This window comes from Saccopteryx bilineata, chromosome 1 (genome assembly GCF_036850765.1).
Source record: "Saccopteryx bilineata isolate mSacBil1 chromosome 1, mSacBil1_pri_phased_curated, whole genome shotgun sequence".
Classification (NCBI taxonomy): domain Eukaryota; kingdom Metazoa; phylum Chordata; class Mammalia; order Chiroptera; family Emballonuridae; genus Saccopteryx; species Saccopteryx bilineata.
Window position 1 is genome coordinate 26,919,085 of NC_089490.1, and position 23,637 is coordinate 26,942,721.

Consider the following 23,637-nt stretch of genomic DNA (forward strand, 5'->3'; position numbering starts at 1 on the left):
TTTTGGTTATTTCCATGTCCTGGCCACTGTGAACAATGCTGCAATAAACATGGGGCTGCATGTGTCTTTACATATCAATGTTTCTGAGTTTTGGGGATATATACCCAGTAGAGGGATTGCTGGGTCATAAGGTAGTTCTATTTTCAGTTTTTTGAGGAACCACCATACTTTCTTCCATAATGGTTGTACTACTTTACATTCCCACCAACAGTGTATGAGAGTTCCTTTTTCTCCACAGCCTCTCCAACATTTGCTATTACCTGACTTGCTAATAACAGCTAATCGAACAGGTGTGAGGTGGTATCTCATTGCCGTTTTGATTTGCATTTCTCTAATAGCTAAAGAAGATGAGCATCTTTTCATATATCTGTTGGCCATTTGTATTTCTTCCTGGGAGAAGTGTCTATTCATATCCTCTTCCCATTTTTTTATTGGATTGTTTGTTTGTTTGTTGTTGAGTTTTATGAGTTCTTTGTATATTTTGGATATTAGGCCCTTATCTGAGCTGTTGTTTGAAAATATCATTTCCCATTTAGTTGGCTTTCTGTTTATTTTGTTATCAGTTTCCCTTGCTGAGCAAAAACTTCTTAGTCTGATGTAGTCCCATTCATTAATTTTTGCCTTCACTTCTCTTGCCATTGGAGTCAAATTCATAAAATGCTCTTTAAAACCCAGGTCCATGAGTTGAGTACCTATGTCTTCTTCTATGTACTTAATTGTTTCAGGTCTTATGTTTAGATCTTTGATCCATTTTGAGTTAATTTTTGTACAGGGGGAGAGACTGTAGTCCAGTTTCATTCTTTTGCATGTGGCTTTCCAGTTTTCCCAGCACCATTTATTGAAGAGGCTTTCTTTTCTCCATTGTGTGTTGTTGGCCCCTTTATCAAAAATTATTTCACTATATATATGTGGTTTTATTTCTGGACTTTCTATTCTGTTCCATTGGTCTGAGTGTCTATTTTTCTGCCAATACCATGCTGTTTTGATTGTCGTGGCCCTATAATAGAGTTTGAAGTCAGGTATTGTAATGCCCCCAGCTTCATTCTTTTTCTTTAGGATTGCTTTGGCTATTTGGGGTTTTTTATAGTTCCATATAAATCTGATGATTTTTTGCTCTATTTCTTTAAAAAATGTCATTGGAATTTTGATGGGAATTGCATTAAATTTGTATATTGCTTTGGGTAATATAGCCATCTTGATTATATTTATTCTTCCTAGCCAAGAACAAGGTATATTCTTCCATCTCATTATATCTTTTTCGATTTCCCTTAACAATGGTTTATAGTTTTCATTATATAAGTCCTTTACATTCTTTGTTATGTTTATTCCTAAGTATTTTATTTTTTTTGTTGCAATCGTGAAGGGGATTATTCTTTTGAGTTCCTTCTCAGTTGTTTCATTGTTGGCATATAGAAAGGCTATTGACTTCTGTATGTTAATTTTGTATCCTGCGACCTTACTGTATTGGCTTATTGTTTCTAGTAGTCTTTTTGTGGATTCTTTGGGGTTTTCGATGTATAGGATCATATCATCTGCAAAAAGTGATACCTTTACTTCTTCTTTTCCGATATGGATGCCTTTTATTTCTTTGTCTTGTCTGATTGCTGTGGCGAGAACCTCTAGTACCACATTAAATAAGAGTGGAGAGAGTGGACAACCCTGTCTTGTTCCTGATTTAAGGGGGAAAGCCTTCAGTTTAGTGCCATTTAATATGATGTTAGCTGATGGTTTATCATATATGGCCTTTATCATGTTGAGATATTTTCCTTCTATACCCATTTTGTTGAGAGTCTTAAACATAAAATTGTGTTGTATTTTATCGAAAGCCTTTTCTGCGTCTATTGATAAGATCATGTGGTTTTTGTTCTTTGTTTTGTTGATATGATGTATTACATTAACCGTTTTACGTATGTTGAACCATCCTTGAGATTCTTTGATGAATCCTACTTGATCATGATGTATTATTTTTTTAATATGTTGTTGTATTCGATTTGCTAGTATTTTGTTTAGTATTTTAGCATCTGTATTCATTAGAGATATTGGTCTGTAGTTTTCTTTTTTTGTGCCATCCTTGCCTGGTTTTGGTATGAGGGTTATGTTGGCCTCATAAAATGTGTTTGGAAGTATTGCTTCTTCTTCAATTTTTTGGAAGACTTTGAGTAGAATAGGAACCAAGTCTTCTTTGAATGTTTGATAAAATTCGCTGGTATAGCCGTCAGGGCCTGGACTTTTATTTTTGGGGAGGTTTTTAATGGTTTTTTCTATTTCTTCTCTACTGATAGGTCTGTTTAGGCTTTCTGCTTCTTCTTGACTCAGTCTAGGAAGGTTGTTTTTTTCTAGGAATTTATCCATTTCTTCTAGGTTGTTGAATTTAGTGGCATAAAGTTTTTCATAGTATTCTACAATAATTCTTTGTATATCTACGGTGTCCGTGGTGATTTCTCCTCTTTCATTTTGGATTTTGTTTACATGAGTTCTTTCTCTTTTTTCCTTGGTAAGTCTTGCCAAGGGTTTGTCAATTTTGTTGATCTTTTCAAAGAACCAGCTCCTTGTTCTATTAATTTTTTCTATAGTTTTTCTGTTCTCTAATTCATTTATTTCTGCTCTGATTTTTATTATCTCCTTTCTTCGGCTGGTTTTGGGTTGTCTTTGTTCTTCTTTTTCTAGTTCCTTAAGGTGGGAAGTTAAGTGGTTCACTTGGGCTCTCTCTTGTTTGTTCATATATGCCTGAAGCGATATGAACTTCCCTCTTAACACTGCTTTTGCTGCATCCCATAGATTCTGATATGTCGTATTGTCATTTTCATTAGTCTGTATATATCTTTTGATCTCTGCACTTATTTCTTCTTTGACCCATTCATTTTTTAAAAGTATGTTGTTTAGTTTCCACATTTTTGTGGGATTTTTTTCCTCTTTTTTGCAGTTGAATTCTAGTTTCAAGGCTTTATGATCAGAAAATATGCTTGGTACAACTTCAATTTTTCTGAATTTGCTGATATTGTTTTTGTGGCCCAACATATGGTCAATTCTTGAGAATGATCCATGTACACTGGAGAAAAATGTATACTCAGTCACTTTGGGATGAAATGTCCTGTAGATGTCTATCATATCCAGGTGCTCTAGTGTTTTGTTTAAGGCCACTATGTCTTTGTTGATTCTCTGTTTGGATGACCGATCTAGAGCCGTCAGCGGTGTATTGAGGTCTCCAAGTATGATTGTATTTTTGTCAGTTTTTGTTTTAAGATCAATAAGTAGCTGTCTTATATATTTTGGTGCTCCTTGGTTTGGTGCATATATATTAAGAATTGTTATGTCTTCTTGATTCAGTGTCCCCTTAGCCATTATGAAATGGCCATTTTTGTCTCTGAGTACTTTTCCTGTCTTGTAGTCAGCATTATCCGATATGAGTATTGCTACACCTGCTTTTTTTTGGATGTTATTTGCTTGGAGTATTGTTTTCCAGCCTTTCACTTTGAATTTGTTTTTATCCTTGTTACTTAGATGAGTTTCCTGTAGGCAGCATACAGTTGGATTTTCTTTTTTAATCCATTCTGCTACTCTGTGCCTTTTTATTGGTGAGTTTAATCCATTTACATTTAGTGTAATTATTGATACTTGTGAGTTCCCTATTGCCATTTTATATCTTGCTTTCTGTTAGTTTTGTGTCTTGTTTGATCCTTCTCTTTCGTTTTTCTATCTTTTGTTTTTATTTGGTTGTATTCCATACATCTTTCCTCTGTTGCTATCTTTTTTATCTCATGTGCTTCTGTGGTGGTTTTTTCAATGGTGGTTACCTTTGAGTAATGAAAAGGGTCCCTACCCTGTTCATTGTAGCGAACTATTTTGTGAGTACTTTTGCACTCCATCGTCCTTTGCTACTGTTAATCTCCGTCTTCTCCCCCTCTTTCTTTTTGTTGTTGTCACAGTTTACATTTGGTTTTATTGTGTTCTTCTTGGAGCTTTTACTTGTGGCTCTGTTTTTTTTTGTTCTTTGTATCTGATTGGAGAACCCCCTTTAGTAATTCCTGGAGTGGGGGTTTTCTGATGATAAATTCCCTCATCTTTTCTGTATCTGTGAATGTTTTTATTTCTCCTTCGTATTTGAAGGATAGCTTTGATGGGTATAGTATTCGTGGCTGAAAGTTCCTCTCTTTCAGGACTTTAAATATTGGGGTCCACTCTCTTCTAGCTTGTAGAGTTTCTGCTGAGAAATCTGATGATAATCTAATGGGCCTTCCTTTATATGTTGTATTCTTCTTTTCCCTGGCTGCCTTGAGAATTTTTTCTTTGCTGTTGGTTTGTGTCAATTTCATTATGATATGCCTTGGAGTAGGTTTGTTGGGGTTAAGAAAACTTGGAGTTCTGTTTGCTTCTTGAACTTGAGGCTTTAGTTCTTTCCACAGGCTTGGGAAGTTCTCATCAATTATTTGTTTAAGTATGTTCTCCATTCCATTTTCTCTCTCTTCTCCCTCTGATATACCTATTATTCTTATGTTATTCTTTTTGATGGAGTCAGATAATTCTTGTAGGGCTATCTCATTTTTTTTAATTTTTGAGTCTCTTTCTTCTTCTCTCTGTTGTGCCTCAAGTTGCTTGTCTTCTATTTCACTAATCCTCTCTTCTATCTGACCTGTTCTATTAGCTAAGCTTGTTACTTCGTTTTTCAGCTCGTGAATTGAGTTTTTCATCTCTGTTTGATTTGTTTTTATAGTTTCAATTTCCTTGGACATATATTCTTTGTGTTCATGGAGTTGTTTTCTGAGCTCCCTATATTGCCTTTCTGTGTTTTCTTGTATATCTCGGAGGATTTTTAGGATTTCTATCTTGAATTCTCTGTCATTTAGCTCCAAGGTTTCCAATATATTAAATTTTTTCTCCATAGATTTTTCCTCATCTAGCTGTGTTACCTCTCTTTCTTTTGTATCCATGATATTCGATTTTCTCTTCCTTAATGGCATCTGAGGGTGGTTTTGTTGATAGTATTAATGAGATTTAATAAAGAATAAAAAGTTAAAAAAAAAATAACAAATCGAAAAGAGTTGTTTTTTTTAAAAAAATTAATAATGAAATAAAGAAAAATAAAATAAAATAAAAATTTTTTAAAAAAGGAAATTATTCCCCCCCTCTTTTTTTCCTCTCCTCTCCTCTCCCCTCTTTCTTGAGAAAATCTTGTGGTGGACTGTGAGTTATAACAAACAATGCCTGTGATGGAGGGCCTGAATCGGGGAAAAGTAATAAAGGGGCAAAAAAGAGAGAAAGAAAAAAAAAAAAAAAAAAGGAAAAAAAAAAAAAAGAAAAAAGAAAAAAAAAAGAGCGTATGGACCCACAAAAAGCAAATAAGGAAAAAATTTGGGTCAAGAATAAAATGATTTGCTTTTAGGTGTTGGTTTTCTAAGAGTTATGATGAGAGGAATAAGAGGAAAATGGAAAAATGGGGGGACAAATTAAAAACTTACTATTGTATTTAGTGGAACAAGAACTAGATAATATGGAGAGCCAGGGATGGGAGCACTGCTAGTGAGTTAAAAAGGTGAAGTAAAAACCCCCCAAAATGCCACAAACATAGGTTTGAGTCCCAGATAAGATAATTTGTTTGTTATTGAGGTTTGAATGAGAGGAGATGTAAAGGAGAAAGGAAGAAACTAATATAGAGGGAGAAAAGAAAGAGAGAGAGAGAAAAAAAGAGGGAACCACTAAAAGAAGAAAAAAGAAAGGAGAGAGAGAGAGAGAGAGTTAAGGGTTTTGGAGTGCAACCCTCATAGAGAGAAAGGAAGAGAAGAGAAATGATAATGGGAGATGTAACACTTATGGGTAGTGTAGTTCAGGGAGAGGAGAGAGTAAGACCAGTAGAGAGTTAATCGGCCAAATTGGAGGAGGAAAAAAAAGTCTCAAGAATGAAGATAAGAGAAACAAACGAACAAATATAATAAAATGGGATAGGTTATAAAGTCTGCAGGTTATTCTTGATTTTGAGAGGTTATCTTCTTGCTTTTTCTTTTCTCTCCCTCTTCCTGGTCGGTGACTCTGTACCCCGGGTTCTGCCCCTTTGGCACGCTCAGGTAGAGGTTTGCAGTTGATAAGTCTCTATGGCAATGTCATGTATTGTGCTTTAGTCTCGTTGGGAGTCGAGGCTCATTAGCATTTATAGGCTCCGACAGTGAGAGAGTCCGTGTTCCTGGAGCCTTTCTCCTAGTCTTTCCTTCCTCAATTAGTAGCCTGATAGTCCAGGTATGGGGTTGCTGCTGCCTCTGCCTGGATAGTAAGAGGCTCAAATTGCTGGCAACTCCCCACTCTATTTCCACTCAGCACAGGGCTCTGGGTAAGGCTCAGTCAGTCAGAGCTGCTAGCATAATCAGGCGGGCTTTCCGCCCACTCGAAGACCTCTGGCTCTGCCACTCTATCCGGTAACATAAGCGGGCGCCCACTTCCGGGGCGCTTGGAGGAAACTCTCACTCACTGTCTGCAACCAGGATATCCGGCCAGCAGTCTCACGCTCTGAGTGAAACCCCCAACCGCAGGGAAAAGTTGCAGCGTTGGAATTGAGTCTCGCTCCGTCCCCGTGTGCGGCTTTTGCAAGGCGCTGGGGCGGCCCGAGATTCCGCTTTGGCCCACACAAAGGCCCCTGACTCTGCCCCTCTGTGCGATAACACGGGCGCGCACTGCCGAGGCACTCGGAGGAATCGCTCACTCCTTATCTGCGCGCGCAAACCAGGATATGAGGCCGGCCGCGGTTCCCTCTGAGTGAAACAGCCTCCAGCACAGAAAATCTCCACCATTGGGATTAGTTCTCACTCACTCCCGTGCGTGGCTTTCCCAGGGCGCTGGGGCTGCCCAGAGACTCTGCCCTCAGCCCACAGAAAGGCCTCTGACCCTGCCTCTTCGTGGGGCAACACGGGCACCCACTTCCGCGGCTTAGGAAGAAATCTCTCTTCCACTAACTGCGCACCGACCAGGAGACCGGGTAAAATGGCCGCTCCGCTTGTCTTTCTTTGTTTGGGTTTGGCGCGAGTGTTAGCTTGTATTGCCCGGGTTGCCACAGGATCAGATTTTCCTCGGCTTGGATCTCTGAGCCACAGCCTGGTTCGGCCGTTTTTGCTGCGGCGGCCTGGATCTATTCACCCCCTTTGCCCGCCTCAGTTTCTATATTCACAGTTACCAGAGAAAGCCGCCCTGTTTAGGTTAGTGAGGAAGGCGGAGCATTCCTTACTCCCTATTTCCTTCGGGGTTTGGTTATATATTTAGCCAATTTTTCACTCAATCATACCTTTGGGTGTATTGCGAAGAATCTGGAAGCTCCAAGTATAGGTTCTTCTATTTCTGGTTGAAGATCTTGTTGAGTTTTGGGGGAGATTTATCGGTATCGCTTCCTACTCCGCCATTACTCTGACGTCATCTCTCTATATACAATCTTAAAAGGATTGAATGTTGGCATGTATATGGAGGAATTGTGATGCCCTTACCTAATAGTGGGTACATAAAATCTTACAAACACTTGGAAAAGAGTTAATAGTTTCCTTTAAAAGTTAAATGTATAACTATTTTATTCATATGTATTTACCAGAGATAAATAAAAGCAAACATGTGTTCACATAAGAACTTTACAGGAATGTTCACAGTACTTTCATTGAAATAGCCAATATCTGGAAGCCACCTAGATTTTCATTAAGAGATAAATGGACAAATAAATTGTGGTGTATTCATACAATAAATTACTCTTCAGCAACAGAAAGGAATAAAATATTGATACAACAGTATAGATAAACCTCAAAATGAGCCTGACCTGTGGTGGCACAGTGGATAAAGCGTCAACCTGGAAACTCTGAGGTTGCCGGTTCGAAACCTTGGGCTTGCCTGATCAAGGCACATATGGGAGTTGATGCTTCCTGCTCCTCCCCTTCTCTCTCTCTCTTTCTCTCTCTCTCTCTCTCCTTTCTATAATGAATAAATTTTTAAAAAATCTTTTAAAAAACCCTCAAAATGACTATGTTAAGTAAAAAAAATCAAATTTTAAAAACATTCACTGTATTGACACTAATATAAAATAATAAGCAATTCAATCACTTGTTGTCAGGGGAGATGAGGAGACAAGAAGGAATGGGAGAGATGGAATGAAAAGAGGAACACACACAAAAACAACACTCATGGATGACTGGCATGTTCACTAACTTGATTTGGTGATGGTTTCATGGGTACACAATAAAGCAAAACATCAAACTTTATTATTGAAACATGGGCATTTTATATCATGTTAAATATATCTCAATAAAAATGTTTAAAAATTATAAAAAAAAAACACATGAAAGCTTAAATTTTCAGTGTAGCCAAAAATAATTTACTACCGCTAAGACTTTTAAGTAAAAACCATCTACACCCAAAATTCCAATGAGTTAATTATTACTGGGAGTTAACAAAGTGAAACACTGGCCATAAAAAAGAAGCAAATCTTGTTTTTTGTGACAGCATGGATGAACGTGGATAGTTTTATGCAACGTGAAACAAGCCAGCACTGAATGAGAATGGGAGAGGAGGTTGATCAGTGGACTACCTTGAGCATTTGGAGTTATCCCTGAGTTTACAAATGCATGTCTTTGTGGCTAGGCCATCACTGTTTGATAATTGGCATCCACTGGAGATAGGTTCTTAGCCTCCCACAGAGACAGAGATTTCAAAGGGATGGTTCTCAGGTCCTTGAGAAAAATATTTCTTGTCTTGTAGAACTGACAAGAGGAGGGGAGAAGAACTTTCATATTTTTCAAAGGAACAGAAGAAGAATTAATAATTGCAAGTTTTCCAAAATAAATTCAGTTTTAAAAACGTGAAGTCGCCCTGGCCGGTTTGCTCAGTGGTAGAGTGTCGGCCTGGCGTGCAGAAGTCCCGGGTTCGATTTCCGGCCAGGACACACAGGAGAAGCACCCATCTGCTTCTCCACCCCTCCCCCTCTCTTTCCTCTCTGTCTCTCTCTTCCCCTCCCGCAGCCGAGGCTCCATTGGAGCAAGGATGGCCCGGTGCTGGGGATGGCTCCTTGGCCTCTGCCCCAGGTGCTAGAGTGGCTCTGATCACAACAGAGCGATGCCCTGAAGGGGCAGAGCATCGCCCCCTGGTGGGCAGAGCTTCGCCCCTGGTGGGTGTGCCGGGTGGATCCCAGTCGGGCGCATGCGGGAGTCTGTCTGACTCTCTCTCCCCGTTTCCAGCTTCAGAAAAATACAAAAAACAAAACAAAACAAAACAAAACAAAAAACGTGAAGTCAAGGGCTTTATAGTTATGAAGAAATCTCAATGATGTTCAGTCAAAGCTAGGGGAACATTCAGGCTCTGTTGAGCATATTTCTTTACTTGGCCATTATATCATTCATGGAATCAGCAGGAAAATCAAGACTGTAAATACAACATGACAATATTTTGTGTTCAAAGTACATGTGAGAATTGAAGAAAAGTGGCTATTAGCACTTGTCTTTTTATGACTTTCAATGTTTTGAATCTTAAAATTCCTATGAGAAAGTAGGAGAGTGAGCAGGAGGGGAAGAGCTGAGGAGAGGGAGGCAGAACATTATTAGTAAAAGTATTTCCACAAACAGAAAATTTAAAACCTTTTATAGTCAGTTTTACTTCATAGAATTTTCCATGTGCAGTTAAAATGAGCTTCTATTCAGGAATTTTAATTTTCCAGAACACTACAAAATGAGCAATAAGATCAACTAAAAAAATAGAAAAAAGACACACTGAGTTTATTTTTACTTAATTTAGGTCAACTGACAAACCAATATGCTAGAACAAATTCTAATTTCTTTATCTAAAAGATTATTTTCAGTCGTCCCCCCCCATATCTTCTCCAACAGAAAGAAATATGTTACTTGGCACCTTTTTTTCTCCTACTTGAGTATGTTTTGTCAGTAATGCCAATGGATCTCAAAAACTTTGGTTGAAATTAATTAAAAAATTAAGGGGCCATGAGTTTGCTTTAGAATACAACAGGTAAGATTAATTTTAGGTAGTAGTTAGTTAGCATATCTTTTAGTGCATAATAATCATGTAGGGAATTCCATCTCAAATGTTATTGATTCAATAAATCTGAACCCCAAGAATTTCCATCTCTACAAACTCTCAGGTAGTGCAAAGACTGATGCTTCAGGAATCACATTTTGCTCCTGGAAACTTCACTGATTTTTTTTATATGAGTTAGCAAATGATTTCTGTAGAGGGCAAATAGGTCAGCCTTTACTGACCAAGATGCAAATTAAGGATATTATGTACAGACTTAACTAAAAGAAAAAGAAAAAACAGTGTTTCATGAATTTTTAATTGATAAAAATACAATGAATAATAATACTGGTTGTGCAAGTCCTAAATAGTTAGGACCAAAACACCTATTATTGAGCTTCCTTGTGGGATTTTGTTTGAATGAAGGACTGCATGGATAAAATAAGCTTTTTTTTTAAGACCTTGTTATTTATCCCTTTTCTGTGTGTACCATGAAGACCATTTAATATTCCTAATGAGAATACCATTAAACTGAGTCATCTCAAATGTCATCTCACAGGAATTGGTTAAATTCATACATTAAATCATTAGGCGAAAGGAGATTGAAAGACTTCATCTATGAAAGGGAGAAGACATGTGTTTTCTTTTAGGAAAGATTTAAGGCCTGACCATACAGTGGCACAGTGGATAGAGCATCAAACTGGGACACAAAGGACCCAGGTTCGAACTCCCAAGGTCTCCAGCCTGACTGTGGGTTCATCAGGTTTGAGTAAGGCTCACCAGCTTGAGTCTAAGGTTTCTAGCTTTAGCAAGGAGTCACTGGCTTGGCTGGAACCCTCTGGTCAAGGCACGTATGAGAAAGCAATCAATGAACAACTAAGGTGCCGCAGCAAAGAATTGACGCTTCTCATCTCTCTCCCTTCCTGTCTATCTGTCCCTCTTTTTGTCTCTCTCTGTCTCTGTCACACACAAAAAAGAAAAAATTAAGCCACACACACATGTGTGTGTGTGTGTGTGTGTACTGATTATCATATTAAAGATGGCAATCCAGTCACATACATATATTGAGAGAATAAGCTGTGCAATTCAGATGAGCAGCATGAGTGTCTGGGTAGAAAAATGGCCACAATGAGGTTAAGAGAGCAATTAGAGTCTGTTCCCTTGCTTAAACAGTATGTTCATCCACCTGAAATACAAAGAAAGTGATCAGTCAATGAACAGACAGAATAGATACTGTAAATTATTTTTATTTATGGAAACAGTGATATTTAGGATTTTAAAGGGTATATTTTTTCCTGTAGTGGTGCAGTGAATGGGGCACGAACCTGGCATGCTAGGATTCCGTGTTTGAAACCCTCGAGGTTGCCGTCTTGTGCATAGGCTCCTCCAGCTTGAGTGCAGGCTTGTCAGCTTGAGCAGGGGATTGCCAGTTTGAGTGTGGGATCATCTATATGATCCTACGATTGCTGGCTTGAGCCCAAGATCACTGGCTTGAGTAAGGGGTCACTGGCTCGGTTGGAGCCTCTGGTAAAGACACATATGAGAAGCAATCAATGAATAACTAAAGTGCCACAGATGTGAGTTGATGCTTCTCCTCTCTCTCTCTCTCTCTCTCTCTCTCTCCCTCAAATAAATAAATAATAATAATAAATAAAAGAGCATATTTTTATTAAACACTGTTAAATTTTTACCTACTTTTGAGTTAAGAAAATGTATTTCTGTTCCAAACTTTGATGCTCAATAGTACTTCTCTTATCCAGAGTTTTTTTTTATCTTATTTTCATTAATTTTAATGCAGTGACATTGATAAATCAGGGTACATATGTTCAGAGAAAACATCTCCAGATTATTTTGACATTTGATTATGTTGCATATCCCTCACCCAAAGTCAAATTGTCTTCTGTCACCTTCTATCTGGTTTTCTTTGTGCCCCCCTTCACCCCTACCCCCCTCTCTCCTTCCTCACCCCCCCACTCTACCCCCCATTAGCATCACATTCTTGTCCATGTCTCTGAGTCTCATTTTTATGTCCCATCTATGTATGGGTTCATATAGTTCTTAGTTTTTTCTGATTTAATTATTTCACTCCGTATAATGTTATCAAGGTCCATCCATGTTATCGTAAATGATCCGATGTCATCATTTCTTATGGCTGAGTAGTATTCCATAGTGTATATGTACCATAGCTTTTTAATCCACTCGTCCACTGATGGACACTTGGGCTGTTTCCAGATCTTCGCTATTGTGAACAATGCTGCCATAAACATGGGGGTGCATTTCTCCACAGATGGCCAATAGTCATATGAAAAAGTGCTCAACATCACTAATCATTAGAAAAATGCAAATTTAAACCACAATGAGATATCACCTCACACCAGTCAGAATGGCGCTCATCAACAAAACAACACAGAATAAGTGCTGGCGAGGATGTGGAGAAAAGGGAACCCTCCTGGGTGGGAATGCAGACTGGTGCAGCCACTGTGGAAAACAGTATGGAGATTCCTCAAAAAATTAAAAATCATACTGCCTTTTGCTCAGCTATCCCTCTTTTAGGAATATACCCTAAGAACACCTTATCCAGAGTTTTATATGCAGCACTGATTTCTCCATTTAATGCAGTATCCGTAATCATACTCATCATCATCACAAAACGTTTTACATATTCCTTTCACTTTTTCGCATCTCTCAAATCTATACTTTGGTTCCAAGTTACTTCTACCTGCAATCAAGAAAGATAAAGTTATCAATCCAGTTTTTCATTTGGGAAATTTCTTACCATAGGTAGGAAAAAAATTTGTTCTAAGTCAGGAGATCATATTTGTGAGAGACGGAAATTCTGGAATGTCAGGTTGTTAGATAGCACAATTTATCATTTAGTTCAGAAAGTGACCAAGCCACAGACATTTACTTGTACAAAATGCATGTCTTTATCTTACGTCTCACATCAGTACCTAATGTCAGCTGGCTCCTAGGGTTCTTCCCTTCCCACCTTTTTTCTTACTTTGAGACCAGATTTACTTGCTCATGCGAGTAAATGATGATTAAATGATGATTACAATATTTAAAACATCTGTAAGTTCTATTGCATGTGTTCTTAATTTTTTAAACCTACTCATATTGCCTCTTCATAGAATTATTTATCCAATGTTTTATTCTCCATTCCAAATCCAGTTCTTAATTTAATATTGTTTTATTATACTAGAACAAATGGATATGTCCCTTTCACCAGTCTACAGGTAATATTTTTGTTACTTTATGATAGGTAATGAATGAATAACATAATATAATTTAGTACTAAGTAATATGCATTTTCTAAAACATTTGTTATGATTTTATTCTTGAAGTCAAATTATAAACTGTTATTTATTTATTGTTTGTTTGTTTGTTTGTTTAGTGAGAAGAGAGGAGATACAGAGACAAACTTTCACATGCACTCTGACCGGGATCCACCCAGCAACCCCCAGCTGGGGCAGATGCTTTGCCCATCTAGAGCCATGCTTGGAACCGAGTTATTTTTAGTGCCTGAGGCAGAGACTCAACAGAGCCGTTTTCATTGCCTGGGGCCAACGTGCTGGAATCAATAACAGAGCCATGGCTGCAGGAGGGAAGTAAAGGGGGGAGGGATGGAGAAGCAAATGGTCACCTCTCCTATGTGAACCTGGGACTTCCACAAGCCAAGTTGATGCTCTATCACTAAGCCAACCAGTCAGGGTACTGGCCAGGGCTCAAAATATAAACTTTTAAATGTTAGTTATGATTTATTCTATTTCTTTGTTACCTCTTACCCAGTATAGCCCAATAATTGGTACACAGTAGGCATGAAGATACTTACTGATACAGTAATTTATTGAGAAAACAAGACCACTTTAGATATATATACATAAAACACCATTTTGTTATACATTATAGGCTTAGTAAAAGGAGGAGGCCCATTTTAGTTAGCCTTTTACTTTATTGTGAATTGTCTAAAGTAGGTGTTCTGAGATCCTAAACTCACAGTGTTATGTTTATACATTAAATAAAATAGTAATGGAAGTAAATATTTCTGTTACTTTAGAATAGTTTTTCTTTTTTTTTTTTTTTTTTTTTTTTTACAGAGACAGAGAGAGAGTCAGAGAGAAGAATAGACAGGGACAGACAGAGACAGACAGGAACGGAGAGATGAGAAGCATCAATCATTAGTTTTTCGTTGCGCATTGCAACACCTTAGTTGTTCATTGATTGCTTTCTTATATGTGCCTTGACCACGGGCCTTCAGCAGACTGAGTAACCCCTTGCTCGAGCCAGCGACCTTGGGCTCAAGCTAGTGAGCTTTTGCTCAATCCAGATGAGCCCGAGCTCAAGCTGGTGACCTCGGGGTCTCGAACCTGGGTCTTCTGCATCCCAGCCCGATGCTCTATCAACTGTGCCACCGCCTGTCAGGCAGGATAGTTTTTCTTAATTGTTCTGTTGAAGTCAGGATTATTTACTCTTCCTCCAAATTTCATCATCATACTTATCTTGGATAAGTCATTCCACATACCTACATAAATAAACATAGCTATGACAAATATATTTTGAATATTAAATTTTGTGTGCATCAGAAAAAATAAAGAAAAATAATTTCATTAAAATATGGAGTACAAATTAAGTTGAATTTAGATTAAAGTTATATAATGTCAACTCATAAACCCTAATTGCCTGCCTAATTGAAATTCAGAATGGTTTCATTCCAATTCTATATGTCAGGTGTTTATTTGAGTCCCTAATTTTCTGCAAGTACTAGGTTGAGAATTGAACAGAAACTTCAAATATATAGAATATAGAGAGAATTTCAAATGTACATACTTTATTATCATTAATAAAGTTAGTAGAAAAGAAAAGGAAGTTAAGCTTAAAGTGCAAGAATTGTCAGATGGGTTTTGACATGTGAATATATGTATCTCCTGTGGGAACAGGAAAGTAATTCACGATGACAGAATCTCTGGCTACTGGTAAATTTTGGTGAAATGTAAAGTTACTTCAGAGCCATACAAAGTATAATTTAAAGTAGGATAGAGGGTGATATATTATCATATTTAACTTAAAAAAAAAAAACTTTTGCTGGGATAAGTACTTTTTAAACTAATCAACATTTCTAAGACCCTAATATTTTATCAACTCACCAAATCCATGTTTAATTTTAAGATATATTAAATTTAGAAAAGAGAAGTATGGATTCATAACGATCATTGGTAACATTAAAAATAGACTAATATCCTTTTTATTTTCTCACTGTTTCAAAAGATAAAAAATGACTTCAATCATGAAGAAACACACCGAATTATATGATCTGGGAACAAAAAGCATGTGTCACCAAACTGGTTGTATTAGTCTTGGTTATTTGCAAAAAAACATTTCATTTTAGAATCACAGCTAGCATGTGAACTCTATCATTGAGACTTACACAATCCCATAACATTTTTGTAGAAATTGGTTAGGTAATACAGTATAAACTTTAAGCTATACAGATGTCATCCACGTGTGCATAATTATTTATGCGAGGTGATTAAAACTGTTAACATAGGCCACATACAAACAAAAATGAATGACTATTTGGAGAAGGACACAAACATCTCTTTCACTTACTGATACCTCTGTACCTTTTCAACATCACTGGAGATGAGACCCGTGTTAACCAATTTCCATGTAAAGAGATAAATGTAAAGAGATAAATGCAAACACTAGTTTGGACCATTAAAGGGATCTATATCCTCTTATATAAGGGATTCTGGGCGAGAATAAAGTGCTACAAATAGGGTGGAGGTAAACTGTGGATAGCAACCTGTAACAAGTCCTGCAAGTCATGCTGAGCGGCACTCTGTTAGGAAAGCAGTGGTTAAATCTCAGTGGCCCCGTACAGTAGATCTAATGTTAGTTTTCCTAGGCTTTGTGGGAAGCTCTTCACCCTCTCAGGAGAAATGTCTGGCATATATTTTCCTAGTCTAATGAGGTACTTAGCTATAGATGATTTCTCTGCCCATCTGTGATGCTCCCTGCAAATAGAGAGGCAGAGTTGAAAGTAGGAGTAGTTAAACTTGGAAGATGTTAACTTTTACTGGGTCCAAGTTGAAATCAAGGTATGAGCAAGGTCATGGGTCAGTGGAAGTTTGTATAATGTATCTGAAAAGGCGGATCTTACAGAATCTAATATGACCAGGTTTCAATCCTGTATACTCTATTTATTAGCTGGGATAAATTGACCAAATGATTTAATTCACTCTATTTCATTTTCCTCATAAATCTGAGATTTTTGTGAAATTTTAAGAGCTATAATGAGAAAATATGTAAACTTCTTGTACAATTTTGAAAAATTAATAAGCCTTCACATTTAGGTTATTTGCATATCCTTTGTTTTTATCTCCCTTTTGGATTCCTTGTTAAAATTGACCCCAGATGAAGCATTGCTATTAGTTTATGACCTACTCTAGTGGAAGCACAAACCTCTAGCCTTAACACACTAGATCAGGTCTGCTGTCTGCCTTGTTTGCTCATGTAGTTCAACATGTAGCAAAATGGTAGAAATAACATGCTTAAAAAATGGGCAAATAATTGACAAAATGCCCGAGTGAATGAACATGTTATCATGGATAAGAATCTAAAGGGTGTGATATACTGAAAAAACTCTCTGGGTTGTATTACAATCTCTCCATCAGCTTTTCCTCAATGCCAGCTGAGTCAATGACTTAACCTCTATACTAGCTTCTTCCGCTGTAAAGTGTGTTTAATAATAATGCCTACTTCAGAGTGTTGTGTGGCATCAAATGAGTCATATAATAGATACAGAAATAGATTATAGCCCACAACTAGTAAAGGAGGTTTGCATTAACATCGGTATGAGTGAGTTGCCGATCTCTGGCAGAGTTTTACAATAACTCTTTAAAACTCACTGAAATTTCTTCATTTTCACTGTTAAATGAAGAGAATGCCTTCTCTTATGATCCCTACAGTGTGCTTTATAAAACAGCTATGTTATGCTCAGTCCTGGGCTGAGCACAAATGCAAAAATGAGTGAAACCATGAGCCCCTTACCTACAAAAGGCAGCCAGTGTTTGTTGAGAAATGATAAGACAGAAATAGAAACAATACAGTACCCTTTGTGAAGACAATTCTGGAATTTAAATAAAACATCCTTGTGGCACAGAATAAAGAACCACAAACTCTTCCTGGAAAAGTCCATTTTTCCATTACTGCTACCAGAGCTACTGGTACCGCAGCCATTATTAACAGCTGTGCTTTATCAGGGGTTCATTAGGTTTTAGGTTTTTACTGAGCAGCTTACTATCTGATTTAATGCTCTCACAACCTTATAGGAGGTATAACCATTCTTGTTTGACCCATAAGAGCTACTGGAGGAGTTCACTCTGCATAAGGTTTCAGAGGGAATAAAAGAGGAGTAAAGATTCAAAGTTAGTCGCCTTGAACTCTGAACTCTGTGTGTTCAATGACTTCGCAGGAGATTGACTTTTGGTTGCGTCTCTAAAAGCCAATAGCATATTTTCAAGGAATTGAGAGGAAGCCTAAACATTGATAGGGTATTTTGAAAGAATTTGTGATTGATGAAGAATGGTGTGACTTTTAATGTGACTGAAGTGATACAGGCATGGGCTTCAGAATATACAGTGAAGTCACGCCCTGGCTGGAGAGCTCGGGTGTTCAGAACATGGTCCGGGATTGCAGACGTTACCGGTTTGATCGCTGGTCAGGGCACATACAGAAACAGATTGATGTTCCCGTTTTCCTCTCTCTCTCTTCCTCCCTCTCTCTAGCTCTAAAATCAATAAAATAAACATAGAAAAAATTAATTACTTAATTAAAAAATACAGCAAAGTCAAATTAGGTACACCTGGCAAAGACCTATAAAGCTGAGTAGTTGGATAATATGTCCATGAATGGAGTAAAGAAGCTCTCCAGATTTTAAGCAGCATTTTCCCAAAAGTTTTGTAGCAGAGAAGTTATATGAAGGGTTGTTAAAGAATTCTAAAATGAAAAATAATGATAATGATGATTAAGTTAATGCGATTTCAAACGAAGAGAAGAAAGTGAATGTGTGGTTACAAGGTAAAAGCAGCCCAGTTAAACTTCTGGGTTGGAGGGTAGAGTACTGGAAGTAAAGCAGCAATGATGTCGTGTTTTAGTCCTTTAACACCTTGTGGTTGAGAACAACAGTGAAATAGACAATAAAATGTGTGGGAGGGCAGACATTAGCTTTTGTGAGTAAAATGAGTTCTATTTTAGACATATCGGGATTAAAGCATTTGGAGGCCAGCTGGGTAAGTAGGTGCCATCGCCAGTGATAAATGAAGCTTTGTGGTTTGGGAAGGGGGTTGAGAAAAAAAGTACTTGCTGATAGCAGAAGTTATTGTAGTGAACAAGATAATCTCAGGAAAGCTTGTAAAACAAGAATAGGGATTTAATGACAAAACACTGGAGATCACTGCATTTAAGAGACTATCAAAAATAGAAAAGTCAACTAATAATTGTCAAAATACTGGTCGACTAAAGCAGTGTTCAGAAGACTAGCAAGATGAAGAATTTAAAAAGGCCTTTGAGTTGGACTTTAGGAAAATATTCATAATATTAGTACAATGATTTTTCAGTTGTAACAGGATTTTCAGTTAGTTGTTCTGGGTGAGTGATTAAGGGACTCTAACTCTACCTATAACACATCCAGAGCCCCTCCACTGCTTATTGTTTTTATTGTTACCACCCTGGACTGAGTTACCACAATGTCTTACCTATATAATTTCAAGACCTCCTACCTCATGAAAATATTTCAAAGAAGTTCTTTAAAACAAATCTTTGGCACTGGCCAGTTGGTTCAGTGGTAGAGCATTGTCTGCATATAGACATCCCAGGTTTGATACCTGGTCAGGGCACACAAGAGAAGCAACCATCTGCTTCTCCACCTCTCCATCTCTCACATATCTCTCTATCTCTCTCTTCTTCTCCCACAACCATGGTTCAGATGGAGCAAGTTGGCCCTGGATGCTGAAAATGGTTCCATGGCCTCACCTCAGGCACTAAAATAGCTCAGTTTCCAAGCAGTGGAGCAATGACTCCAGATGGAAAGAGCATCACATGGTAGAGGGCTTGCTAGGTGGATCCCAGTCAGGGTGCATGTTGGAGTCTGCCACTCTGCCTCCCCGCTTCTCACTTAAGAAAAAAAATTAAAACAAAATTCAAATCATGTTTTTCCTTTGGTTAAAACCTATTGAAGTCTGGCCAGGCGGTGGCGCAGTGGATAGAGCATCAAAGTGGGATGCAGAGAACTCAGGTTCAAGACTTGAGGTCACCAACTTGAGCATGGGCTCATCTGGTCCGAGCAAGGCTCACCAGCTTGAGGCCAAGACGCTCGCTTGAGCAAGGAGTCACTTGGTCTGCTATAGCGCCCCCCCCCCAGTCAAGACATATATGAGAAAGCAATCAATGAGCAACTAAGGTACTGCAAAGAGAATTGGTGCTTCTCATCTCTCTCCCTTCCTGTCTGTTTGTCCCTATCTGTCCCTCTCTCTGTCTCTGTCTCTGTCACACACACACACACAAAAAAAAAAAAAAAAGAAAAAAGAAAACCCATTAGATTTCTCCCAGAATGAAAGGCAAGGTCCTTTCTAGTGCCTAAAAAGCTCTGAGTAATCAGCACATTCTCGCCCTGACTACCTGTCCTCCCGAACCACTCTATCCCAACCGCTCTTGCTTCACAGGTGTCCCTCACAGAGCTCATGTGCTTCTGTGACCACTTCTTTACTTCCTTCATTATATTACTTAAATGTCACCTTCTCAATAAAGGCTCCCTGAAATATCCTATTTAAATTATTGTAACCACCATCATTTTGGGTACTTTAACTCTGTTTGATATATTATTTTCTAGTGTAATATGCTTATTTATAATGCTCTCTGTTTGTATTTATTGCCACATATAGAATATGAACACCACAAAGGTAGAAAATATTGCCTGCTTTGTTTATTGATGTGCCCGAGTATTATATTATGGCTAACACATGGAAAGTTCTCAAAGAGTACTTATTGAACTTGTGAATAAGTGAGAGAGGGGGTATGGAACACAGTGTCTAGCTCACATGCTGTCAATGTTATGAATTAACATTGATTTTGCAGAGGGCAGATCCTATGTCTTATTCATTTTTTAACTTTATCTAACTAGATAGTACTTAAAGCTCAGTTTGAGATCAACAATGACCAGTTCCTTAAGACAGGAGCTCTAATTTCTTTTATCCTCAAATCCAAAGCCTGTGACATTATACCTGGGAAGAAGCAAACCTTTAATCAAATGTTGCTTTGACTAAATAAATTACTAATTGGAATTAGAGATTGTTCTTGCCCCAGGACATTGAAGTGAAATGAATCCTGAAATGGGTTGGGTTTGAATATTTGAAATCAGGTTGAATTCTAATTATTCTCCTCCAAGTCCTGTGCTGGGGTTTAATAGTGATAGATCTCATTTAAATATAATGTTTTTAATTGATTCAAGAGTGTATTGAGCTATTAAGTAATAACAAAATTATTATATCCAACACCTGGCGGTGTCTAGTTTATCAGGGTCAATGCTGATCAAGACTTACAAGAAACGCCCTGGCCGGTTGGCTCAATGGTAGAGCATTGGCCTGGTGTGCAAGGGTCCCGGGTTTGATTCCCGGCCAGGGCACATAGGAGAAGAGCTCATCTGCTTCTCCACTCCTCCCCCTCTCCCCCCTCCCTGTCTCTCTCTTCCCCTCCTGCAGCCAAGGCTCCATTGGAGCAAGGATGGCCCGGGCGCTGGGGATGGCTCCTTGACCTCTGCCCCAGGCGCTCGAGTGGCTCTGGTCGCGGCAGAGCGACGCTCTGGAGGGGCAGAGCATCGCCCCCTGGTGGGCAGAGCGTCGCCCCCTGGTGGGAGTGCCAGGTGGATCCCGGTGGAGCACATGCAGGAGTCTGTCTGTCTCTCCCCATTTCCAGCTTCAGAAAGATAAAAAAATAAAAAATAAAAAGACTTACAGGAAACTAAAAGTGAAGGGAAATACATAGTCCTTAGGAAATTTAGATTTTGGATCAAGGTAAGGAAAAATGCAAAATTTCAGGTCTTTAGAGCTAATGAGGTTAATATTATCTAGCTGTTTTGACAATAAGTGTGATGAAAATCACCATGTGTGAGCAAGAAAGTTGCCAGAAATATTTGCATTTATTTGCTTTTTTCTTTTCTTTCTTTAAAAATTTTTTTGATAATTAATTCTGAGGACAATATAAATAATTAGTGATAGTGCTTTCTCTCTGAAAAACCTACTAAAGAATTTCATCAAAATGGTTTCTAGAATTTTCAGTGAATATTATCACACAAAATAGAAGATTTCTGCAGAAAATGATATTAAATTTCACAGTTGATACTCACAGATTTACATTGTCCTTCAAATTAGTCATATTTGTCTTTTGGACTGAAGGCAGAAGCTTGTGGCTTAAATATACAATGGACTATACAAAGAGGGACCAGCTCAGGATTTAGATGGTTTTCATTTTTTCTGTCAAACTCTGAAGAATGGAGAGTCTACCAGTACAGACTAGGTCATGGGCAGAGATGCCTCGAGTGTCTAGAACACCTCTCACCATTTACTACTACTCAGTGTCCACTGAAAACCTCAATTCTTACTTGCCCCATACTAATAGTATATTAGGTTTATCAATTCTACTTTATAGGTCTTGACATACTGATGGCCCAGTGTCTGCATAAGAAGGATAAATAATAATCAAACCTTTATAATAAGCATTTAATTTTACTAATCTCCCTCTCCACATGGCTTATATAGTTATTATCCAAAGGTTAGCCTAATTTTTTTTTCTGAAATCACCAATATATCATCTGTTCCACATATATTAACATAGGGAATTTTCAAATAGAAATTTGTTCTCACAAGACACAAGGAATTTATCAACTACCTGAAAACTTTGCTATGGTTTGTTTCCCTTTTCTTTATTAAATATCTGTGAGAATGAGTGCTTAATTATAAAGTAGGGGTTCTAAACCAGGCCCTTCAAAAAGGATAGTTGACAATGATTGTCACAATCAGGAGAAGGAAGTGTTATTGGCAAAGGATTGGTAAAGGTTCAGGATGCAGAAATACTTGTTGCAGCTAAAGATACAATGCACGACCTACAGTGAAGAATTGTCTGCACCAAAATATCAATGGTACTGGGGTTGAGAAACTTTGTTTAAATAAATATTGTATAAATACTTTGGCAGATATTTATGCTACAAGGGAACACATTAAACAATCAATGTCAATTTTAAGTTATTAAAACATGTGAAAGATAATGCATATAAGGCTCCAATGTTTGCTTAACATATAATTGTTTCATACTGGGAACCTGTATGTTTATTACAAATAAACCTTGCCCTGGCCAGTTTGCTCAGTGGTAGAACATCCACCACATGCAGAAGTCCCAGTTTCTATTCTCAGTCAGGGCACCCAGGAGAAGTGACCACCTGCTTCTCCATCCCTCCGCCTTCTTTCTCTCTCTGTTCCCCTCTCGCAGCCATGGCTCGATTGATTCCAGCGCATTGGCTCCCAGGCCAAGAATGGCTCCTTGGAGCCTCAGCCTCAGGAGCTACAAACAGCTCAGTTGAGAGCATGGCTCCAGGTGGGCAGAGCATCAGCCTCAGATGGGGAAGAGGTGTGAGTGGGTAGTTGCCCGGTTGATCCTGGTGGGGCGCATGCGGGAGTCTATTTCCCTTTCTCTCACTTAAATAAAAAAATGAACCTTGAAAATTAAACAGTCTTTTGTGATAAAAATGTATCTAGAAACTTTTCCAAAATAGAAAAAATTGTTTTCCCGTGCACATCACTGTAATAGATAGATAATGGTTAGTATGAACACACATCTTTAGATCTCATATTTGCGTTTAGAAAATGGAATGAGACTTCATAATAAAAATATTGAGAGAGGAACTAGGGCCCAGAAATTCTTTGCCTTCTTATATGAATCCCAGTCTGATGCACATATATCCATTCAAGAATTTCCCTGTTTTTTTGTTTGACTACCATACCAAAAATAATTATTCTATTGTATTTTGGGGGGATGTTTCTAACTGTTTCTATTACTATACCATGGTAATTGATTTTTTTAAAAAAATCTAAATTAATACTAATTACTAAATTGTATTCTTAAACTCATAAAAGAAGCTGACTTTTGGACTTTTTGAATAGAAACTATGTGATGCAGAGGTATGGCTGAAAGTATTGTGGAGAAATTACCGTGGACGTCACAGAAAGTAGTAGTAAGGGGAACTCAGGCAGAGTGGGCTGAACAGTGAAGATTATGCCTTCATTCTTCTGCTGCCTTTACCCTCAGTCACGGTCATTTTCCAGGACTGAGAAGGTAAATTCAGCTATCTGGCATTCTTTGTCAAAATATTTAATTAAAGATAGCCTCTTCACCTTTATGAAATACTTCTCCTCCTTTGTTACCCCCTCTTCTACTTCTTTTTTCTTTTCTTTTCTTTTTTGGTGACAGGAACAGAGAGAGAGGGACAGATAGGGACAGACAGACAGGAAGGGAGAGAGATGAGAAGCATCAATTCTTCATTGTGGCATCTTAGTTGTTCATTGATTTCTTTCTCATGTGCGCCTTGACCGTGGGGCTACAGCAGACCAA

The 23,637-nt window shown here is 38.0% G+C and overlaps 1 protein-coding gene across 1 annotated transcript; it reads right to left on the minus strand.

Annotated features, from left to right (window-relative positions):
* Positions 1–12,563: 12,563 nt before the first annotated feature.
* LOC136319175 (beta-defensin 110) lies at positions 12,564–23,344 on the minus strand. The gene is made up of 2 exons (XM_066252567.1): positions 23,329–23,344; positions 12,564–12,697 (listed from the first exon to the last, which is right to left on the minus strand). Exons 1-2 carry the CDS (start codon positions 23,342–23,344, stop codon positions 12,564–12,566), a joined length of 150 nt encoding a protein of 49 aa, XP_066108664.1.
* Positions 23,345–23,637: the final 293 nt, after the last annotated feature.